The sequence below is a fragment of the Hippopotamus amphibius genome, chromosome 6 (assembly GCF_030028045.1).
Source record: "Hippopotamus amphibius kiboko isolate mHipAmp2 chromosome 6, mHipAmp2.hap2, whole genome shotgun sequence".
NCBI lineage: Eukaryota > Metazoa > Chordata > Mammalia > Artiodactyla > Hippopotamidae > Hippopotamus > Hippopotamus amphibius.
Window position 1 is genome coordinate 101000835 of NC_080191.1, and position 18451 is coordinate 101019285.

At 47.5% G+C, this 18451-nt stretch overlaps 1 protein-coding gene across 2 annotated transcripts in view; it reads left to right on the plus strand.

Moving 5' to 3' along the window:
• CPNE4 (copine 4) overlaps positions 1-18451 on the plus strand; it is a 546940-nt gene that overhangs the window by 505760 nt on the left and 22729 nt on the right. For both annotated transcript variants that reach the window (XM_057739418.1, XM_057739419.1), the window contains 4 exons: positions 19-117; positions 4205-4291; positions 7037-7096; positions 17445-17578. In XM_057739418.1, the coding sequence (XP_057595401.1) occupies positions 19-117; positions 4205-4291; positions 7037-7096; positions 17445-17578 (380 nt within the window). The remainder of the gene's footprint in view (positions 1-18; positions 118-4204; positions 4292-7036; positions 7097-17444; positions 17579-18451) is intronic.

The window sequence follows — 18451 nt, forward strand, 5'->3', positions numbered from 1 at the left end:
ACTTATTTTCTCTTGTAGTGCATAGTATGGGACTGGGACTCCAATGGAAAACATGACTTCATTGGAGAATTCACCTCAACATTCAAGGAGATGAGAGGAGCGATGGAAGGAAAACAGGTACGTGGTCAACCCCTCCTGGCGCTTCCCCCAGACTAGCCTCTCCCCGTGGCTCCTTAGCACCCAGCTGCACACAGAGCAGCTGGAGGTGAGACATTAATACACGATTAAACACGGCCAGGAAGGAGCATGGTGGGAACTGAAATCTGGGTTCTGGTGCCAATGCAGCCCACAGCAACTGGTGTGACCCTGGACAGGACCCTGCGCCAGGGTGGTCCAGTTTCTCCACTGGCAAAATGGAGAAGTCAGATGAGAAAGTTTCTCATTTCCTTCAGCGGTGTAATCCTTGGACAAGTGACAATCTCTTTGTGCCTCAGCTTTCTCACCTAAAAAAAAAGAAAATGAAGGTGATAATGGTACCTACCTGGTAGCAATCTGTGAAGATTAAATGAGATAAGTCATGATACACACTTGGTGGGGTGTCTGGCACTTCCAAAATATGTGCTGGTGTTATTAGCTGGTGGCAGCATTCTTTCTAGCTCTACATCTCCATGACCTGTGATATTAATTACACATTTAATGCTTTGGACAAATTACTTGATTCCTCCAAATTTTTATTCTGTGCACCCGATTTTCATCTAGTCTCACCATTTCACTCTTACACTCTTGATACCAAGACATAAACCCAAACACTACCACATACCACAGGGGCACATGGGGGTTTCGCTGCTTCACACAGAAGCCTACACCTCCTCTGCGCATCTCTCAGACACCCGTACTTTGAGGGATACATACACGTGTCTATTAGTCGGTTGCTGTCGTCTGGACCCTGACATGTAACTTCTGCTCTGACCTGTTCAGGATTCACCTGCCCAGCTTCAGCTGTGGAACCTGAATCTCTCTGCCTGAGGGCTTCCTCTGGCTGCTGGAGCCCACTCTGCCCACACCCACAGCTGGCCAGACGTGTCGGGGTAGATGTACACATTGCAGGGAGCAGCGAGTGGAAGATGGGATGTAAATACCCCAGCTCTCTTGCTGGGTGCCTGGCTGCATCACGCGCCCTCTTTGGCTGCCTCCCTCTCTCAATCCCCCACCTTCTGTTGTTGCTTCCTGGTATTGCCTCCCAGACGAATTACTTGAACTTAAATCCTTGCCTCTGTGTTAGCTTCTGGAGGAAGTCAAACCAAGCGACCTGCCATCCTTACTCTGGGGACCACTGTCCCCATAGATCAGAAAGGAGTGACAGCAGAGGAAGACCTCTCCCCTTAAAAACCCCGTGCCTGGCCTGCTCAGAAGTGCTGCTTAGGGAAGGTTGTCCTAACTCGTTGTTCAAGTCTCTCCTTTCAGATGTAAGTCAAGATATAACCAGACTAGATGGAAATAAACTAACCTTCTTCAGAATCAGAGGCTTAATCTAAATCAGACCGATTGTTGATTACCTCCCTTTGGCCTGAAAAGTCAAGGGCCGCTTTCTGCACAGCTCCCGCAACATGCTACACATGCAGTTACATAGCCGGCATTGCAAGAAACGTGTCAGACACACAGAGACCTTCACCCACGAGCAGGCTTGCAGAGTGTCAGGGCTACAATTAAAACCAACACTAAGCTATAAATAAAGTCATTCCCCAAATAACTAGGAATTTATCCAGAGACGTTGTTGCTTCTTTGAATGTACAGGACCAGGCCCTGTTGAGCTCGTAAATGAATGACAGTTACCCATACCACCCATTAGCGTGCTAAAGAGCTTTACAAGTTTTGTCTTGTTCTCCTTTACCAATAGAAATAGCCAAACCAATAAACATGGGAAACACTTCATCTTTAGAATCCGAAGAGGACCTTAAAAGTAAGATTATAGCATACATCACAATTGAAGCACCCCAAAGGCTGATGCTTTCAAACAGAAGTGAATCTTTAAGTCCCTCTGAGGAAATGGATGATATGCTGCCGTACTTTTCCGTGTCGTTGAGACACCAGAAAGATTTTGGTGCAACCACTCAGTCCCTATTCTGGCACATTTGCACTCAGGGAACTGTGCTATTATTTATTGACTCTACTGATATTTACAGAGGAGCACCTGCTAAGTGTCAGACTCCAGGCCTGATATGACTGTGCATCAGAGTAAAATCTAAATATGGATCAAGTAATTGATTCATTCAAAATGTAATTATACATTGTGACAGATGCTATAGAAGACTGAGCCAATTTAGTTATAAAGGTGTAACATAGAAGAGATCACCTGAAAAGGTGACATTTAACTTGAAGGCCCTTAAAGATGAAATGAAGCCAACTATGTAACAAGCAAGGGAACAGGATTTCAGGCTGAGGGAACCACATTACAAAATACTGAGTCAGGAAAGAGCGTGGATGGTTCAGGATCTAGAAAGAGACCAGTGTATCTGGAGCAGAGAGGGTGAGGGAACCACGCGTGAGATGTGGTCAAGGGCAGAGGCAGAGGCCAGGAAAAGCAGATTCTGGTAGCTCGGAGAAAAGAGTTTAGGGTTTCCTATAAAAGTGTTGCACTCTCCAATTTAGTGGCCACTGGCTACAAACATCTAGTTCCATTTCAATTTTAATAAGCTTAAGGTAAATTAAGTTAAAATTTCAATTCCTCCATCTCATTCTCTCTCTGTCTCTTTGTCTCTCTCTCTCTCTCTCTCCCCCCCCATACACACACACACGCGTGCACACACACACACACACACACACACATACACACACCCCCCCAAGCGCTCACATGGCTAGTGTCTTCCACATTGGTTGGTGCAGACATAGAATATTCCCAACATTGTAGAAAGCTTCACTGGGCAACACTGCAGCTGGAGAATGACATGAGTTCCTTAAAGATTACTCTGGCTACTGTGTGGGTGACCAGTTATAGAGAGACAAGAGCGTGAGGCAGGCAGATCTGTCAGGAGGCTACTGCTACAGGCAGGATGAGATGTCGGCAGTCTGGGCCGAGTTCCCCTGGGAAACCTCTCTCTGCTCCAGACTCACTCCCGCATTGGTGCCTCCGAAGCTGGGGTAGCTGCAATGTCCCTCCATGCGCTCTTCCATCCTCCGGGACACCAGCCTACGCTAATACACGGGGGAGAAACCGTCCCAGCAGGAAGAGGAGGGCAAGTCCCAGTGCACAGGCACTTGTCAAGCCTCTGCTCACATCGCTTTTGCTGATGTCCCAATGGTCCAAACAAGTCACCTGACTAAGCTCAGCATCACTGTGCCCTGGGAGGAACGGGTCCTTGGGGCCAAGGCTGTATCAGTCTACCCACTCACGTCTGCCAGAAACTGCTTCATTTTCAGACACTTCCAATTGTCAGAGAGTGAAAATTTGTCTTCTGAGTGGAAATCCAAGGATCCACTCCCATTGGATGGTGGGCAGGAGCATTCGATGACTCTTGGATGTTTGACTTTGTCAGCGGTCGAAGTGCACTTGGCTTTGTCGCCTGAAGTCTTCTGCAGGCTGGGAAGGTTGAGCCCTGTTCACCCTTCAGCTCCCAGGTGCCTCCTCAGTTCTAGTTCTGTCCCTCACAGGAGCCTCTCTGGAGATCTAACACGCCACCATTGTGACGTGTACCAGCACGTTAGTTTAGTTCTCTGGGGACTTAGGCAAACTCACCATCATCCACACCAACTTCCCGTAGCTGGTATTCACGTTCCTCAGTTTCCTACCACTTAAGTCAGCTCCCAGACACTAAGCCTCCACTTTCAGGTTACTCAGCTGTGTGTCCCCAGGCCTCTCCTTCCCTCTGCTGCCGGGTTTGGCCCCATTAATGGTAAGCATTGACAAGCATCAGGCTCTGCTCTAAATGTAGGACCGGGGTTAGTCATTCAATCCTCATGGTAGCCTATGAGATAGCTACAGTTATAAGCTCCATTTTACAGAGGACACCTGCAAGGCATGGAGGAATCGAGTAATTTGCCAAAGGTCACACGGCTGGAAAGTGGGAGCCGGGATTCAAGCCAGGCCAAGTGACGTCAGAGTCTCCCTCTCCACCTCGCCTCCTGCCTGCCCCTGCACGTGCGCGGGGATCACTAGAGACCACGTTTCAGCCCTCAGGGCCATCTGCAGCAGTGCCTGGGGGCCTCCTCACGCATGACTCCACTTCTTCCTGAGCTGGCAATCACGTGATGACCTTTCTTGTTGCAGGTGCAGTGGGAGTGCATCAACCCCAAGTACAAAGCCAAGAAGAAGAATTATAAGAACTCGGGCATTGTGATTTTGAATCAGTGCAAGGTATACACATAGCCCCTGTCTTCCAGGAGTGTGAAGCCAGGGCTGTGCGGGAGGAAGGCTGCAGGCTGTATGGACGGAAGGAGAGAGTGCCAAGCAGATATGATCTTTTTAAAATAATAATCAGAAAGTCAAGGTATTAATGGACATACGTTATAAGCATAGGTGGTCTTGGAGCCGTGGTAGGCCAATGCCACCACCCCTTCCACAAGGACAGACCTGCCCTCAAAGGTAGGAGAGTCCTGGTCACAAGTCAGGCTCTTCTCTGCCCAGGGCGGCACCAGAGGGAGGTTGCCAGAGGGGGCAGCCAACATTTCTAAAGCACTGCTCTGTGCCTATCGCGGGGTTCAGTGCTTTACATGTGGCAGCTCCCCTGATGCTGAAAGGGTACCATGAAAACAAGACTGGGGGGAAAGGTTAAAGGGCCTAAAAATTCCTCCCAGAGGGGCTCTAACTTCGCAGAAAAGCCCACCTGGGAATGATTTTGCCACTGGTTGAGTACTTCCCACGTGAAAATAACTGCAACACGTTGTGTTTACTCTTATCAGAACCCTGAGGTCTCCACTTTCATGGTAAGCTTAAGAGCTGAGGTTTCGGTCTCCGTCTGTCTGACTCCACGATGTAAGATTACGAGCCATGCAGTTTCTCTCTGTACGTCAGCTTCTTTCGCTCAGGGTTGGCCTTGCCCGGCTGACAGCAGCTGCAGGAGCACATCCTTACATGACAAGACAGTAAAGGAAAAGACCAATGGGTCTAGCTTAGGCCACATGCCCATCCTTTGAACCAATCACTGGAACCAGGCGATAATGCTTATGACTGGCCATCTGGGGTCACTGTTTTAATAGTGTCTTTTTTTCTGTATTTTATGATACTTTGACCTCCTGGGGCCTTGCATACTGGGGAGGAACTGCCCCTCCCAGGGTTAGCTAATTCCTAGAGGTAGCAATCAGCTTGCCTGTGAGCTTGTCTTTGACATGCAGACCAACCTATCCAGAGCCTATACCCCCAGCCATGCCCTTTCCTGAACTCTCACACACCAAGCCAATATCCACCCTGTCTGTATCACCCCAGAGCCAGCTCTCAGACAATTAGAGACCATCCCTATCCCCACAGCCTTCTAAGTTACTCAAATTATTCAACCCTAAACCTGCTTCCCTTGCTTCACTCATTCCTTCCCACAAAACCCTGATAAAGACTTTTTCCCGTGCTTTCCCATCAGTCCTCCTGCCTCCTGACTGACCCTAGTGTGTCCCCACGTGGCCCCCTTGTGTGGCAGGACACGCCTCCTGTCCCTTGGGAAGCTGAGCATGCTAAACTCTTCCTTCAGAGACAGTTGTCTCTGGTCATCTTACTACCTGTACAGACCAAATCCTGATACGTTCAGAACAGTCCTGTGACCATCCCTGTGCCCATAGAAGCAGGAGAAGAGAAGATGCAGGTGAGCCAGTTCAACTGTCCATCTCTGTAAGGTGACCGTGCATGTGTCTGTCTTGATCTAAGAGTTCGGCACTCGGAGGCCATGGTGCTTGAACTCACATTCTTGGTGTACAGACAGTAGTAGGATATCCCAACTGTCAGGCAAAGCATCGCCATAAGGAAGCCAGGAGCAGGCACTGTTCAGAGGACCCAGGAAACATCAGCCCTGAGACAGGTCTGCTGAAAGATGTGTGCCACCTGGAGGTGGTGCCTGAAAACACCACCGTGGGGTTTTATGGGTCCGTCTCTGAGATGCTGCCCTGAGCGTCAGATGGAGTCTGAGAAGTGAGGGTCAAAACTCAGCTGGTGGTTGTCCCAGTAAAAGGATGTGGATGGTGAGCTCAGTGGCTGCAGGTACCATGCCTGTTTTTCTCACCCCTATATCCCTAGCATCCAGTACATGGTGGGGGCTCAACAAATCCTTGTTGAAGAAATAAGTAGATGAATGTCACCAAGACTCAAGCCCCAGAATCATAATGAAGCAGAAATTAAGACTAGAAATCAGTAAGTTGTGTGAGGACATGGGTGCTGGGAGCTGGGCAGAGGGCAGGGATCCCGCTGACTTCCATCCTAGAGGTTGAAAGGATGGACGGTGCCATCAAGACCACCATCATTTGAGTCCCACCTCCATCGTCTAGGTGGGTGATCTTAGCCTCAGTTTTGTCATCTATAAAACGGGCACAATAATGATAATATCACCTTCACAGGCTTGTTCTAAGAATTAAATGAGAAAATGTATGTTAAGTGCTTGGCATACAGTTAGTGCTCAATCACTGTTAATCCCTGTTGTTCATGGCATAGGAGGAATCTCACTAGCTGGCAGCTGACAGTAAAGACCTTCTCAGGTGACTGTGACCTTGAAGCTGACTGTCTTGATTACTGTGGTGTTAGGGATATTACCAGACCTGGGATTTAGACACAGGCAGAAAGACTGATGCCAAGTGTGAGACTTTATCCATTTCAAACCAGGGGTGATCCTTGAAAACAGAGTGTTGGTCTCACCCCAGAGGCAGAAGCTGATTAAGAGTGTGAGTGAACCGAAAGAGAGGGTAGCAAGGGATGGATGGCTGCTGCCTTCACAGGCCCATCTGAATTCAGCATCACTTGCTCTCTCTCGTTTCTTGAAACAAAATCAGCTGACCCATCTTTTTCCCACAGATCTTTCTCTGCTCATTCGTTTAGGTCAGCATAACCCCAAAGTCCAAGCCTCTCAGCTACAGGTGCAGAGACCATACTGCCGCTAACACGGTTTCCTCTCCTCCCCCTGTGCAGATCCATAAGATGCACTCTTTCCTGGACTACATCATGGGTGGCTGCCAAATCCAGTTTACAGTGAGTTGTTTCCACGTTTGTTTCCATCAGGGGAGCGGCTGGGGAGTGGTGCTTGGTGTGGGGCAAGAGGAGACCAAAGGCTGTTAAGACCCTAGGTCAGCTTTGCTCAAGTCTCACCACTGAAGCATCATACAGGAAATGTTTTTACCAGGAGGTCACACTTCTGTCTTCCCCAGTGAGTGTGGTTTTCAGCATCATCTCAGGAAGCCCATGCCATTCAGCCTCAGGTGGTTTGGGGAACCAGCCTCATACTCTCTGTTCCTTCAGTAACTGTGTGAGGCATGAGGTGGGGGCGGGTCGCCAGACCCCATCCCTAGGTGGAAAGGGTGGGGAGGAAGCGAACCGCGCTAGGACGCCCCACTGAACCATTGCAGATGTCTTGGTTGTGTTCATGTGGTCAGAACAAGCATCCGTGTCCTGCCCAATGGTCAGTGCCGAGAGGAAGCCTTCCAAATGGTCCATCGGTCAGTGAAAAAGTGAATCTCACAAGATTGGAGAATCAGCCTTTCAAGGCTGAGAGAGAGAATGAGAGAGTGGATTGAGGGTCACCTCCTACATGGAATCTGTGAGCCCACAGGATTTGCACACTCCCAATTTGTATTTGGGGGTGGGGGTGGGCCAGGTCTTTTTTAAATGCCTGGGTGGGCCAAGGCTGTGAGTCCATCTGCTCTGGAACAATTTGCTTTCAGTGACTTCATGTTCAGAATCCTCCTAGGTCTGGGCAGACATGACCTGCAGAAAGAGAATACCCAGATGACAGGAAATAGATCTGCTGAAGCCTATAGGAAACCCATGTAAAGAGAGGGACCCAATTTGTGCAGCATTTGTTCCTCATCTTACAGAAATGTACTCGTGAAACTCAGCCCTGTTTAGCTCCCTAGACGGGCTCATTTGTGAGAGGAAGGCAAGGAAAATGGTTTGAGCCCAAGAGAGTGGACAGGAGCAATGTATTCCTGAGACTAGGGATAGTGGTACCCAAAAGACTAGTAGGGAGCGCCCCAAGAGGATGAGATAAGGCATCTCCCTAGATAGAGGCTGGTCCTCTGTGGTAACCTCAGAGGGGTCTACCTATGTCCTGCCTAAATTCAGGCCATTGTTCATTTGCCCCTGAAAATTTACAGGACTTAATTATAGATTTTGGTCATTTGTTTAAAGTCTAAGTTTCTCTAAAGACACACCCACCCAGCGCCCCCACCCCCCGTTTACACACTGGCATGTCTAGAAGGTAGCAAAGGCGTGCACTGTGGGCACACACCCCTGCTCCAGCTGTCCCGGGCAAAGGGCGGTGGAGGAGCCAGCAATGCCACAGAGGAGACAGTATCCCACGATCTTAGGCCAAGGAGTGATGTCAGGAAACTATTTATAGATTTTTCAAGGGAAAACTCTATTGATTTGGGTCTGTTTTAGATTCTGTAGATTCCATGCTTTTGAACAGCTCCCATGCTTTTGAACAGGGGCTTGCTTTGCCCTTGCGGTTGGGCTGCAAAGAATCAGCCCCAGTGAACACTGGAAGTTTGACCCCAGAGGGTTTCCGGCTGTACACCCTGACTCGGGAACGGAGGGGAGCGGAGGGGATGTCGTGTGGCCCCCCTGACACAGGAGCATTGCCCTCCTGGCTTTGCTCTCCCCTCCTTCTCCCTTTTGCTGATCCTCCCCAACTGCGAGGGACCACCTCAATGGTTCTCACTACCGCCTTCCCAGCCCCGGCTTCTCAGCCCTCCGGGGTCCGTGGGTGGACCTGCGGGAGGTCTGGAGTGAGTCTGGAGCGAGGCATGAGAAGAGGGGGAGCAGGTGCGGATAAATGCTGAGGAGAAGGGGCCAGGCCATCAGCAGTGCCTGCAACGAAGCCCTTCCTCCTGGGGGGCTCCAGACCGGGGACGCAGGGGAGGGTTGCTAGGTGTTCTGTTTTAAGCTTTCTATTAAAGAAAACATACATGACAACGTCATTTCATTTTCCTCTAAAATTAAGTCCGCTTTCTCGTAATTAATTTCTTATTACTCAAGCAGTGCCACCTACTGTAAATGATAAGCTGCAGTGCAAACTATTCATAACAATTAGCTTGTCTTAATGAATTTGGTATTTATTATCTGCCCAATCACTTTATCGAGGCCATCTGGCAAAATGAAGGGTACGTGGCAGAAGGATGAGAAATGAGAAGAGGGCTCCGCGCGTGGCGAGCAGAGGGAGGGAGGAGCGGGCTTCCGGTGCAGCCACCCCTCCCCTGAGCTCTCCAGCGTTGAAACCTGCCATCTCCCTGGAGACAGATACTATGTTTTTGCTTTTAAAAGCACCCCTATGAACTGAAATATTTTTGCAACCACATATTCTAATGATAAAAACTGAAACCTTATTTGAGGTAATGTGAATATACAGGATATACTTAGGGAATTGTCGGGGAAGTGGTTTGGATCAAGAATTGGAAAGGCTTTGAATCTGAGGTAATTGGGGGGACGTGGGAATGTTGAGAAGACTCTCGGGCAGGACTCAGGAGCCATCAGGCACGTGCTTTAAGGAAGTAGATCTGGGAGGGCTTCACGAAAGGGACTCTGAAAGAAGACGTGAAAGCCCACGGCACCGTCCTGGTGGCGGGAGTAAGAGGGGCTGGAGGCGCAGCAGTAGGAAGGGGCACTGTGAACAGAGAGTCCGCTAGCCGTGAGTGATGATACGTGAGGAGACAGCGAGCATGGGAGGATGATGCCTGAAGACAGAGCACGGCGGCTATGTTCACAGACACGTGGAAAGCAAGAGGAGCCGCCTGGCAACAGGGGGCGCTCCTTGCAGACGTGGTGGAGGTATTTTCAGGTGTCCCGGTGGAGACGGCATTGATAAGTGCGGACCTCGGCTTCCGAAGAGCGGTGGAAGCTGCACGTGTATAGGTCTGGAGGAGGCGGCTAAAGAGAAGAATACAGAGAGACGGGGGCACTGGTGATAGAATATTGTAGAAGACCTGCGCTTGGCATCAGGGGAAAGAGGGGCAAACAGTAAGAGAAGAGATGCCAGAGGAAAAGGTCCCAGAGGAGGCAGTAACTCAGATGATCAGGAGGAAGCGGTACAAGGTCAAGGGCAATAACCGCATATGCTGAAGAGAAGATAGAAGGCGAAGGGTGGAAAACAGCAACTTGGGCATGTAATGAGCAGCCACAAGTCACCTACAGAAGAGCAGCTTCAGCAGAACGAGACGGAGACCCTGGAGCCGGGGTGTAGCCGGCAGTCCGGAAGTGAACACGGCAGACAGTCCGGAGGTGAACAGGGCAGACAGTCTGGAGGTGAACAAGGCAGACAGTCCGGAGATGAACAAGGCAGACAGTCCGGAGGTGAACAGGAAGGCTGACAGTGAAGGGCAGGCAAGGGGCGGAAAGGAGGGCGGCAACCTGAGGGTGAGAAGAGGGGTGTCTTAGGCTATAGAATAAGCAGAGGAGGCCCCGGGGAGAGAAGGAGATAAAGGATGCCAAAAAGAGCCCCAGTCCATGATTCTGCCTCTTTTTTGGTCACATGGAACATTTGAAATCTGATACAAGATCTATATCCTCTCACTGGAAAGTGCACTCACCCAATTCTGCACACCATTTCCAGATACCAAGGGTGCCCCTGAGGACAGCCTTTGTCCCTCGTGTGAATCCTCGCATCGTGAGGACTCTGGGGCGACAGCCGCATTGTGGTCTTGGAGGAGCTGGGCAGAGGTGAAGCCGAGACGTGAGGGAGAGAGCTTGGGTTCCGTGTGTTTGGCACATGGTACAGCAGCTAAAAAGAGAAACACTAGAATTTCGCATACAAAATACACAACGATAGACAACATAGACAAGGCAGACTCCCTAAGATATTTGGAAAGCAAATGGTAGAATTAAATGTTTCTTTTGAAAGTTATTGCCTTTCCAGATGCAAAAAAATGTTCATTGTAAAATGACTTTTCACAGAGACAGGTTGTGAGCAACACAAATGTCCAACAATAAGGTAACGGCTGTATGAATTGCAGTACCTCATTTAGGTGGACGATGATAAAGCCATTTTAAGTGACAGTTGTGATGGTTGGTGATAACATGAGGATATGTTTATGTGGTAGTGTTAAATCGGCAAAAGAAGAATGTTAAGCAAAGCTACCCTATGATTACAACCATGTTAAATGTTCGTATATATTATAAATAATTATATTGTATGTTTTATATATAAATTTTAAAAATATTTTGAATATATGATTGTATATAACTAAAAAGAAAAATTATGACTTACCGGACTAGTAGAATCCTGAGTCGTCATTTTTTTCTTATTATATTCAGATGGCCTTTTTATTATTTGTAATTTTTTTTGATTAAAGAGGGTATTGCTTTCCTTTATCTCTGATTTTATAGTCTGCATTTTAATAATACAATATGATATAATAAGCTGAACGTGGCTTCTCCCAGATTAACCTTCAAGCCTAAGAAAAGACGACCTGTTAAAGGTACTCTCATGTCATCTTTTCTGACCCTAACACACTTAGGACAACATATGCCCAAGCTGTGTCTCAGTTTAAGTTTTAAATCCTGACCTTATATCCCAGACTAAACAGTGACAGATTCTGGTGTAGACCTCCAAGAAATGAGGATGAGTCCTGGGTTGAAGAGGAGAATGCTTTGCACATTCCAGGAAATGAACCAGGCCACCTCCGGGGTCTTTCCTATCTCCCCTAGGTTCCTATTTCTTTGCCTGCTGTGGAGTTTTGAGGAAACAGAAAAGCACAATAGTTAAACCTATTATTTATTTAAGAAATGGCCCAGACTAAACAGTATCTCCACCTACAAAGCTCGTTGTATAGGTCCAAATCGTATACAAATCTAAAAAAAAAAAAAGCTGTCCTATAGCAGGTGATATCAGAAAGTTTGCAGAGACTTCAGGCAACTAACCAGAGATGGGTTCACAGACGCTTTCTCCAGAAAACATCCAGGAGGTTCTCAAACGGCCTGTTTGTCACGGGCAGGGAAGGGATCTGAGACGTGGGCTCGTTTCAGGTAAGAAGCTAAAAACGTCCAAGGAAGGACACTCATCGTTAGCGTCCAGCCCTTTCTGGAAGCAGCTCCCCACGCTGGCAGCCCAGAGGAAGCAAGCACTTTGCTTTCTCACTTTACAAGGTTTTGCAAAAGTGCTCCATGGCTCTGCTTAATGAAGAGCGAGGCCTCCTGGGCAGAAGCGGAGACAAAGGAGGCCTGTTCTGGGGCTGCCCGCTGGGAAGATGGGAGCGCACATCTGAACCGCAGGCTTTCCTAAATGCTTCCTAGCAGAAGATGAAAACAGCAGCTCTGCAAGCCTGCCACATTAAGGAAGCCAGGAGTCGGGAGCCTCCTCCGCAAACCCACATTTTTTGGTCATTTTCTTGCTTTTATTTCTTAACTTAATCCCATCTTTCACAGCCTCCCTGTTGCTTTTTAAAATAAACCTAACCTTTCACTCTGTTCTCTTTGCACTCATGCTAACTTAAAGTGCACAGAGAATTCTCAGTAGAAGGCCACCTCCTGAAGACAGAGATTTTATCTCCAGCCTCATCAGGGAGACTTCAGAAACCATAACTCGCCAGGAAGAAAAAAAAAAAACCTTTTAGCTGCCTTGTACCTGAGACTGTCCGTTTACTCTCTAGTCAAATAATAAAATATTTTTATGAGCAGTGGGAACTGCAGAAAGTAGTTGGTAATAAAAGTCATTGGTTTATGTCCTTTTTCAGCAGGCTGCCAGCGTGGGGAGCTGCTTCCAGAAAGGGCTGGACGCTAACAATGAGTGTCCTTCCTTGGACGTTTTTAGCTTCTTACCTGAAACGAGCCCACGTCTCAGATCCCTTCCCTGCCCGTGACAAACAGGCCGTTTGAGAACCTCCTGGATGTTTTCTGGGGAAAGCTCCTGTGAACCCACCCTTCCCCAAAGTTACATCAGCATCTCCTGAGCCAGAATAGCCTCTGTGGTTGTCACAAACGTGGGGGCCATCCCCACAGGAAGGGTGGGAACCCCAGAGGCCTGCCTGCAGGAAAAAAGCAGTTTCCATTGGGCACGTTTGTGTGTCCCTACAGCACCACCAGGAACAGGCAATGCAATACCAGCTTCTAACCTTGAATTTCAGGTTGCCACCCTACATAATCTCCTTCATCCCCAAAGAGATCTGGTCACTCCATCCCCAAAGAGATCTGGTCGCTCTCTTTCAGCAGCTGGCACGCAACTTCACAATCAGTCACTGAATCCTGTTTGTCTTCTATGCTTAATATCTTCAATCACAATCCTCTTCTCACCACCATCTCTGCCCCACCCTCGTTTGTTAAGCATAAGGGAATTATTCCCAGCCTGAGGATGAAGAATTGATAAAAATGAAAAGATATAGCAGCACCAGGACCAGAGTGAAGAAAGAGTGGCACTAGGATGCAGAATTTCAGGAGACATCACTCTCAGGATCAGGCAGGTGTAGGGTCAACTCAGATGATGCCTTCCTGAGTTTATGCCCTAGCCACCTCTCTTATCTTACCCTAATCCCAGCGCTATGTTTATTTTTTTTTTAATTTAGTATAGATTGTTGCCAAGATCTGTTAAGCTCATCCAAATGTTGCATACACTTCCCCCCATAGCACAGGTACTCATCCAGGTGATACACCTGGGCTCAGATGCTGCCACTTGGTGCTTGCATGCTTGGAGGATCTTGCCTATGCCTGGGAAGATAAGATGTTCAGTTATGTTTCTTGAGTTATCATTTTTCTTTATGGAGGTTTTCCCCTCTGTTCTTTATATTATCTGATTTCATTCTCTGGTTTTACGTCAAGACACCGGCATATTTTTGTCATCACAGGATACCCTTGACAATCAGGTAATCAACACATGGTACAGGTGGTCAGCTGCAGGGTTAAGAAACACAGATAGATGGGGATGCTGTGCGATGAGGGGCATGGTAAACAGAAGTGAGGGGAGCCACAGGTACTTGTTATTCATAATAAAGTGATTTGCGATACCTGCAATGGTATCAATAAATCAGAGCAGAATCCAGGTTCTCTCCATGATAACATCTTTGCATTCTCTAGAATTTTCTACTGTTCTAAAGTGCTTTCCTCAGTAGGAGAGAAAGAAGTGGCTTTACTTCTAGCCTTCCCAGCACTGTTTTTACCTTTTAAACACTATGTACACATGTGAGGAGCCAGGATCTCTTACGTGTGTCTCGTCAGGATAACAGGGCAGAGAATGGTGGGTGTGTGCTGGAGCTTAGTACATCCAAGGGGCCCTGAGATGTTGGATTTCTCCAAACACTGTCTCTCGAGTGTCCTCCTTGGAGAAGTTTTCCAGGGATTGTCTGCGTGTATCGGGACCTCTGTCTGGTTGGGTCCCCGTGGGTGAGGCCTGGAATGCTCCCCTTCTTAACAAAGTGCCTGTAGGCTCCCCCACCACCCCTGCCACCTTCACTAGCTTTTCACCACAGTTCCTGCTGCCTTCCTTTCTTTGTTTCAGTGGCTTGGCTTTCACTTGCAGGATGAAATCTATCTCAGAAGATACTGGATTTCACTGGTCCTTTTAGGTCACCCCTAGTTGTCCTCAGTAACCCACTCTCCCACTGTTTTGTTTCTTTTCTTTAAAAAAATTTTTTTTTAATGTTTTTGTGAAGTGTAGTTGATTTACAACGCTGTGTTAATTTCTACGGTACAGCAAAGTGATTTGGTTATACATGTATATACATTCTGTTTCGTATTTTTTCCATTATGGCTTATCACAGGATATTGAATATAGTTCCCTGTGCTCTACAGTGGAGCTTGTTGTTTATCCATTCTATTTTTTAAAATTTATATTGAAATATAATTGATTACACTGTGTGATATCACTTATATGTGGAATCTGAAATACAATACAAATCAACATATCTGTGAAACAAAAACACACTCACAGATATAGGTGGGGGGGGAGGGAAAGAATGGGAGTCTGGGGTTAGCAAAAGCAAACTATTATATATAGGATGGATTTGATTGCAGACTTATGGTATAAGATAAGGTGACACTTTTTTCCATCAAAGTTACTCTTACAGTCTGGTCCTTCAGAAGCAGACACAGAGCACATAGCCCCTTTCCTCTGAGCTCTCAGAACTAGCACCCCACCTTAAATCCGATGAGATATTCCAGTTATTTGTTATAATGGAATTTTGCCAAATGTTATGCAAATAACGTTTGTCATTCACAAGATCATAAGAGAAAATAGAGCCTATCTGTCATCAGTCAGCCAGTGAATGGGTTCCACTGAGCTGGGTGCACCATGGGCATTCCTTTCTCTCCCTACCACTCCTTTCATTTTAATCCTTCCCTCTCCACTCTCCACCTCCAAGATGAAGCATTTCTTTGGAGAGGTGTTTGCTAGGTTAACTTTCATTGAATTGGTGATGAGGTTAGAAATCAGAAGAAGTGCGGCTTCCCATTTTTGCACCCCCGCCACCCAGGCTTAAGCATTTTGTTGTTGTTGTTAAGAAGTGTCCTGTGTGGGGCTTCCCTGGTGGTCCAGTGGCTAAGAATCTGCCTTCCAATGCAGGGGATGTGGGTTCTATCCCTGCTTGGAGAACTATGATTCCACACGCCATGGGGCAACTAAACCCGTGTGCCACAACTAGAGAGCCTGTGCACCACAACTAGAGCCTGCATGCCACAACTAGAGCCTGCATGCCACAACTAGAGAGCCTATGCACCACAACTAGAGCCTGCGCACCACAACTAGAGCCCATGCACCACAACTAGAGAGCCCATGCACCACAACTAGAGCCTGTGCACCACAACTAGAGAGCCTGTGCACCACAACTAGAGAGCCCGTGCACAACTAGAGCCTGCATGCCACAACTAGAGAGGTCTATGCACCACAACCAAGATCCAACACAGCCAAAATTAAAAGAAAAAAAACAACAACTTTACTGAGATGATGCTGATGTTGGGGGTCAGAAAAACCTTCAGTTCAAGGATAATGACCAACTTGGTGGCCAGACAGAGGTTTCTCTTCTCCTCTTGCGACCAACAATGCTGTAGCAGTCAGGCATCTTCGCGGTTGTGGGCAAGAGTTTTTACGTGAATGGAGCCACACACAGAGCTGCTTCTGGCAAGGATGTTATCACAACCATTTCAGCACCTCACTCTGCGCTGGTCACTCATGAGAATAACCATGGCCTCGTTATACAGACCACATCTGTAACGCAGAATTTAGTGTTGAGGGAGTTTAGCTAGGCCTCAGAGATGGAATCGTCCTGCCTGGAGAGCACAAAGGACTCTGCTTAGTGAATCACAGCGTTTACCCTCTCTGCCTGGTGACAGCATGGATCAGATGCTGGGCCTTCTGGCCTGGACGTCAATCTCAAGTTCCGTTTTGGGCAGGGAGAAGAGAGGCCATGGGGGAGGGGGAGATTGAAGACTGTAGAAATGGCCTCAACCAAACTAATAACTAGTTTTTTTATTGAAGTATAGTTGATTTACAATGTTGTGTTAATTTCTGCTGTATAGCAAAGTGGTTCAGTTATACATACATATACGTTTTTTATATATTCTTTTCCATTATGGTTTATCACAGGATACTGAATATAGTTCCCTGTGCTCTACAGTAGGACTTTGTTGCTTATCCATCTTATATGTACTAGTTTGCATCTGCTAGTCCCAAACTCCTAATCCACCCCTCCCCATACCCCCTCACCCTTGGCAACCACAAGTCTGTTCTCTATGTCTGTGAGTCTGTTTCTGTTTCATAGATAAGTTCATTTTTTAGATTCTATATATAAGTGATATCACATGGTATTTGTCTTTCTTTTTCTGACTTCACTAAGCATGATAATCTCTACTTGCACCCATGTTGCTGCAAATGACATTATTTCATTCCTTTTTATGGCTGAGTAGTATTCCATTGTATATATATACACCACATCTTCTTTATCCATTCATCTGTGGATGGATATTTAGGTTGCTTCCATGTCTTGACTATTGTGAATAGTGCTGCTATGAACATAGGGGTGCAGGTATCTTTTTGGAATAGAGTTTTGTCTGGATATATGCCTAGGAGTAGGATTGCAGGATCACATGGCAACTCTATTTTTGGTGTTTTGAGGAACCCCCATACTGTTCTCCATGGTGGCCGCACCAATTTACATTCCTTCCAACAGTGTAGGAGGGTTCTCCTTTCTCCACACCCTCTCCAGCATTTGAATACCTAGTTTTTAAAGCTAATGAATTTCTTTTCTAACTCTGCTTATTGGCAGGTGTGGAACATACTGCCCCCAGCCCCCACCCACCCCCACCCCCTGGCCGGCTGCCCGGCGGTGTCTCTCTCAGGGCTAATCACAATTCCTACGAAACACCTTCATTCTAAATCCACCCATTTGCCTATCTTCTCTTGCAGGTAGCTATAGATTTCACAGCCTCGAATGGGGACCCCAGGAACAGCTGTTCCCTGCACTACATCCACCCCTACCAGCCCAACGAGTACCTGAAGGCGTTGGTGGCTGTGGGGGAGATTTGCCAAGACTATGACAGGTATGAGACTTGCCATCTCTGTGGGCTCCTGTGGCCCTTGTCTGACCCTGGGCAGAAGAATGGAAATGAGGTTATGCTGAGACTCACGAGGGGACAGAATAAAGCCATGCCCCAAGTGTGTTATCCTCTCCACACCTGGAGAAACCGAGTTCACGCCAAGCTCACACTGGCCACCAAAAAGATCCTTCTTAGCTTTCTTCTCTTACGTGGCTGTCAGGACCACTGGAGAGCGATTTTGGTTTCCCTTTTATAAAGTTTCGGTATGTCACTTGCTACACAAAGTTTGGTGCGTGGACCACCGGCGTAACGCCTAGGAAGGAACTTCATCAAGTCCCACTTGAGAATCTGAGTCAGCATCTGCCTTGTAACAAGATTCCCAGATGATTCGTGTGCACCTTGGGGTTTGAGAAGCACTGGTTTATTGGGCACTGTTCTGTCTGATCCTCACATGAACCCTTCTGTCGTGGGTGGTGGTTAACAGAAGAGGAAACTGTGCGGGGAGCTGAAGTCCTCTGTGCCCTGTCCCACACTCAGGGCAGGATTTACACCCAGACCCAGCTCATGCCACAGTGTAAGCTTGTAAGCGTGGGGCTTCACTGACCTCAGCAGCTATTGGTAACTTTGGCAGAGGGGGTGTGTGTGCCCACAACAGTGTGTGTGTGTGTGTTTGTGTGTCTGTATAGAAAACATGATTTTGAGATCAGATCGATATTATATTTATTTTTGTTTGATGGTAAATATTGACCTTGCCCACCAAGAGAATTCCCAATAAGAAGCGATTTACGTAAATTACATTGAACTGAATTTATTCTGCCTTTCCAGTATTTCCAGATTGAGGTGAAGTTGTTCACACATTTGATCAAGAAGGCTCTG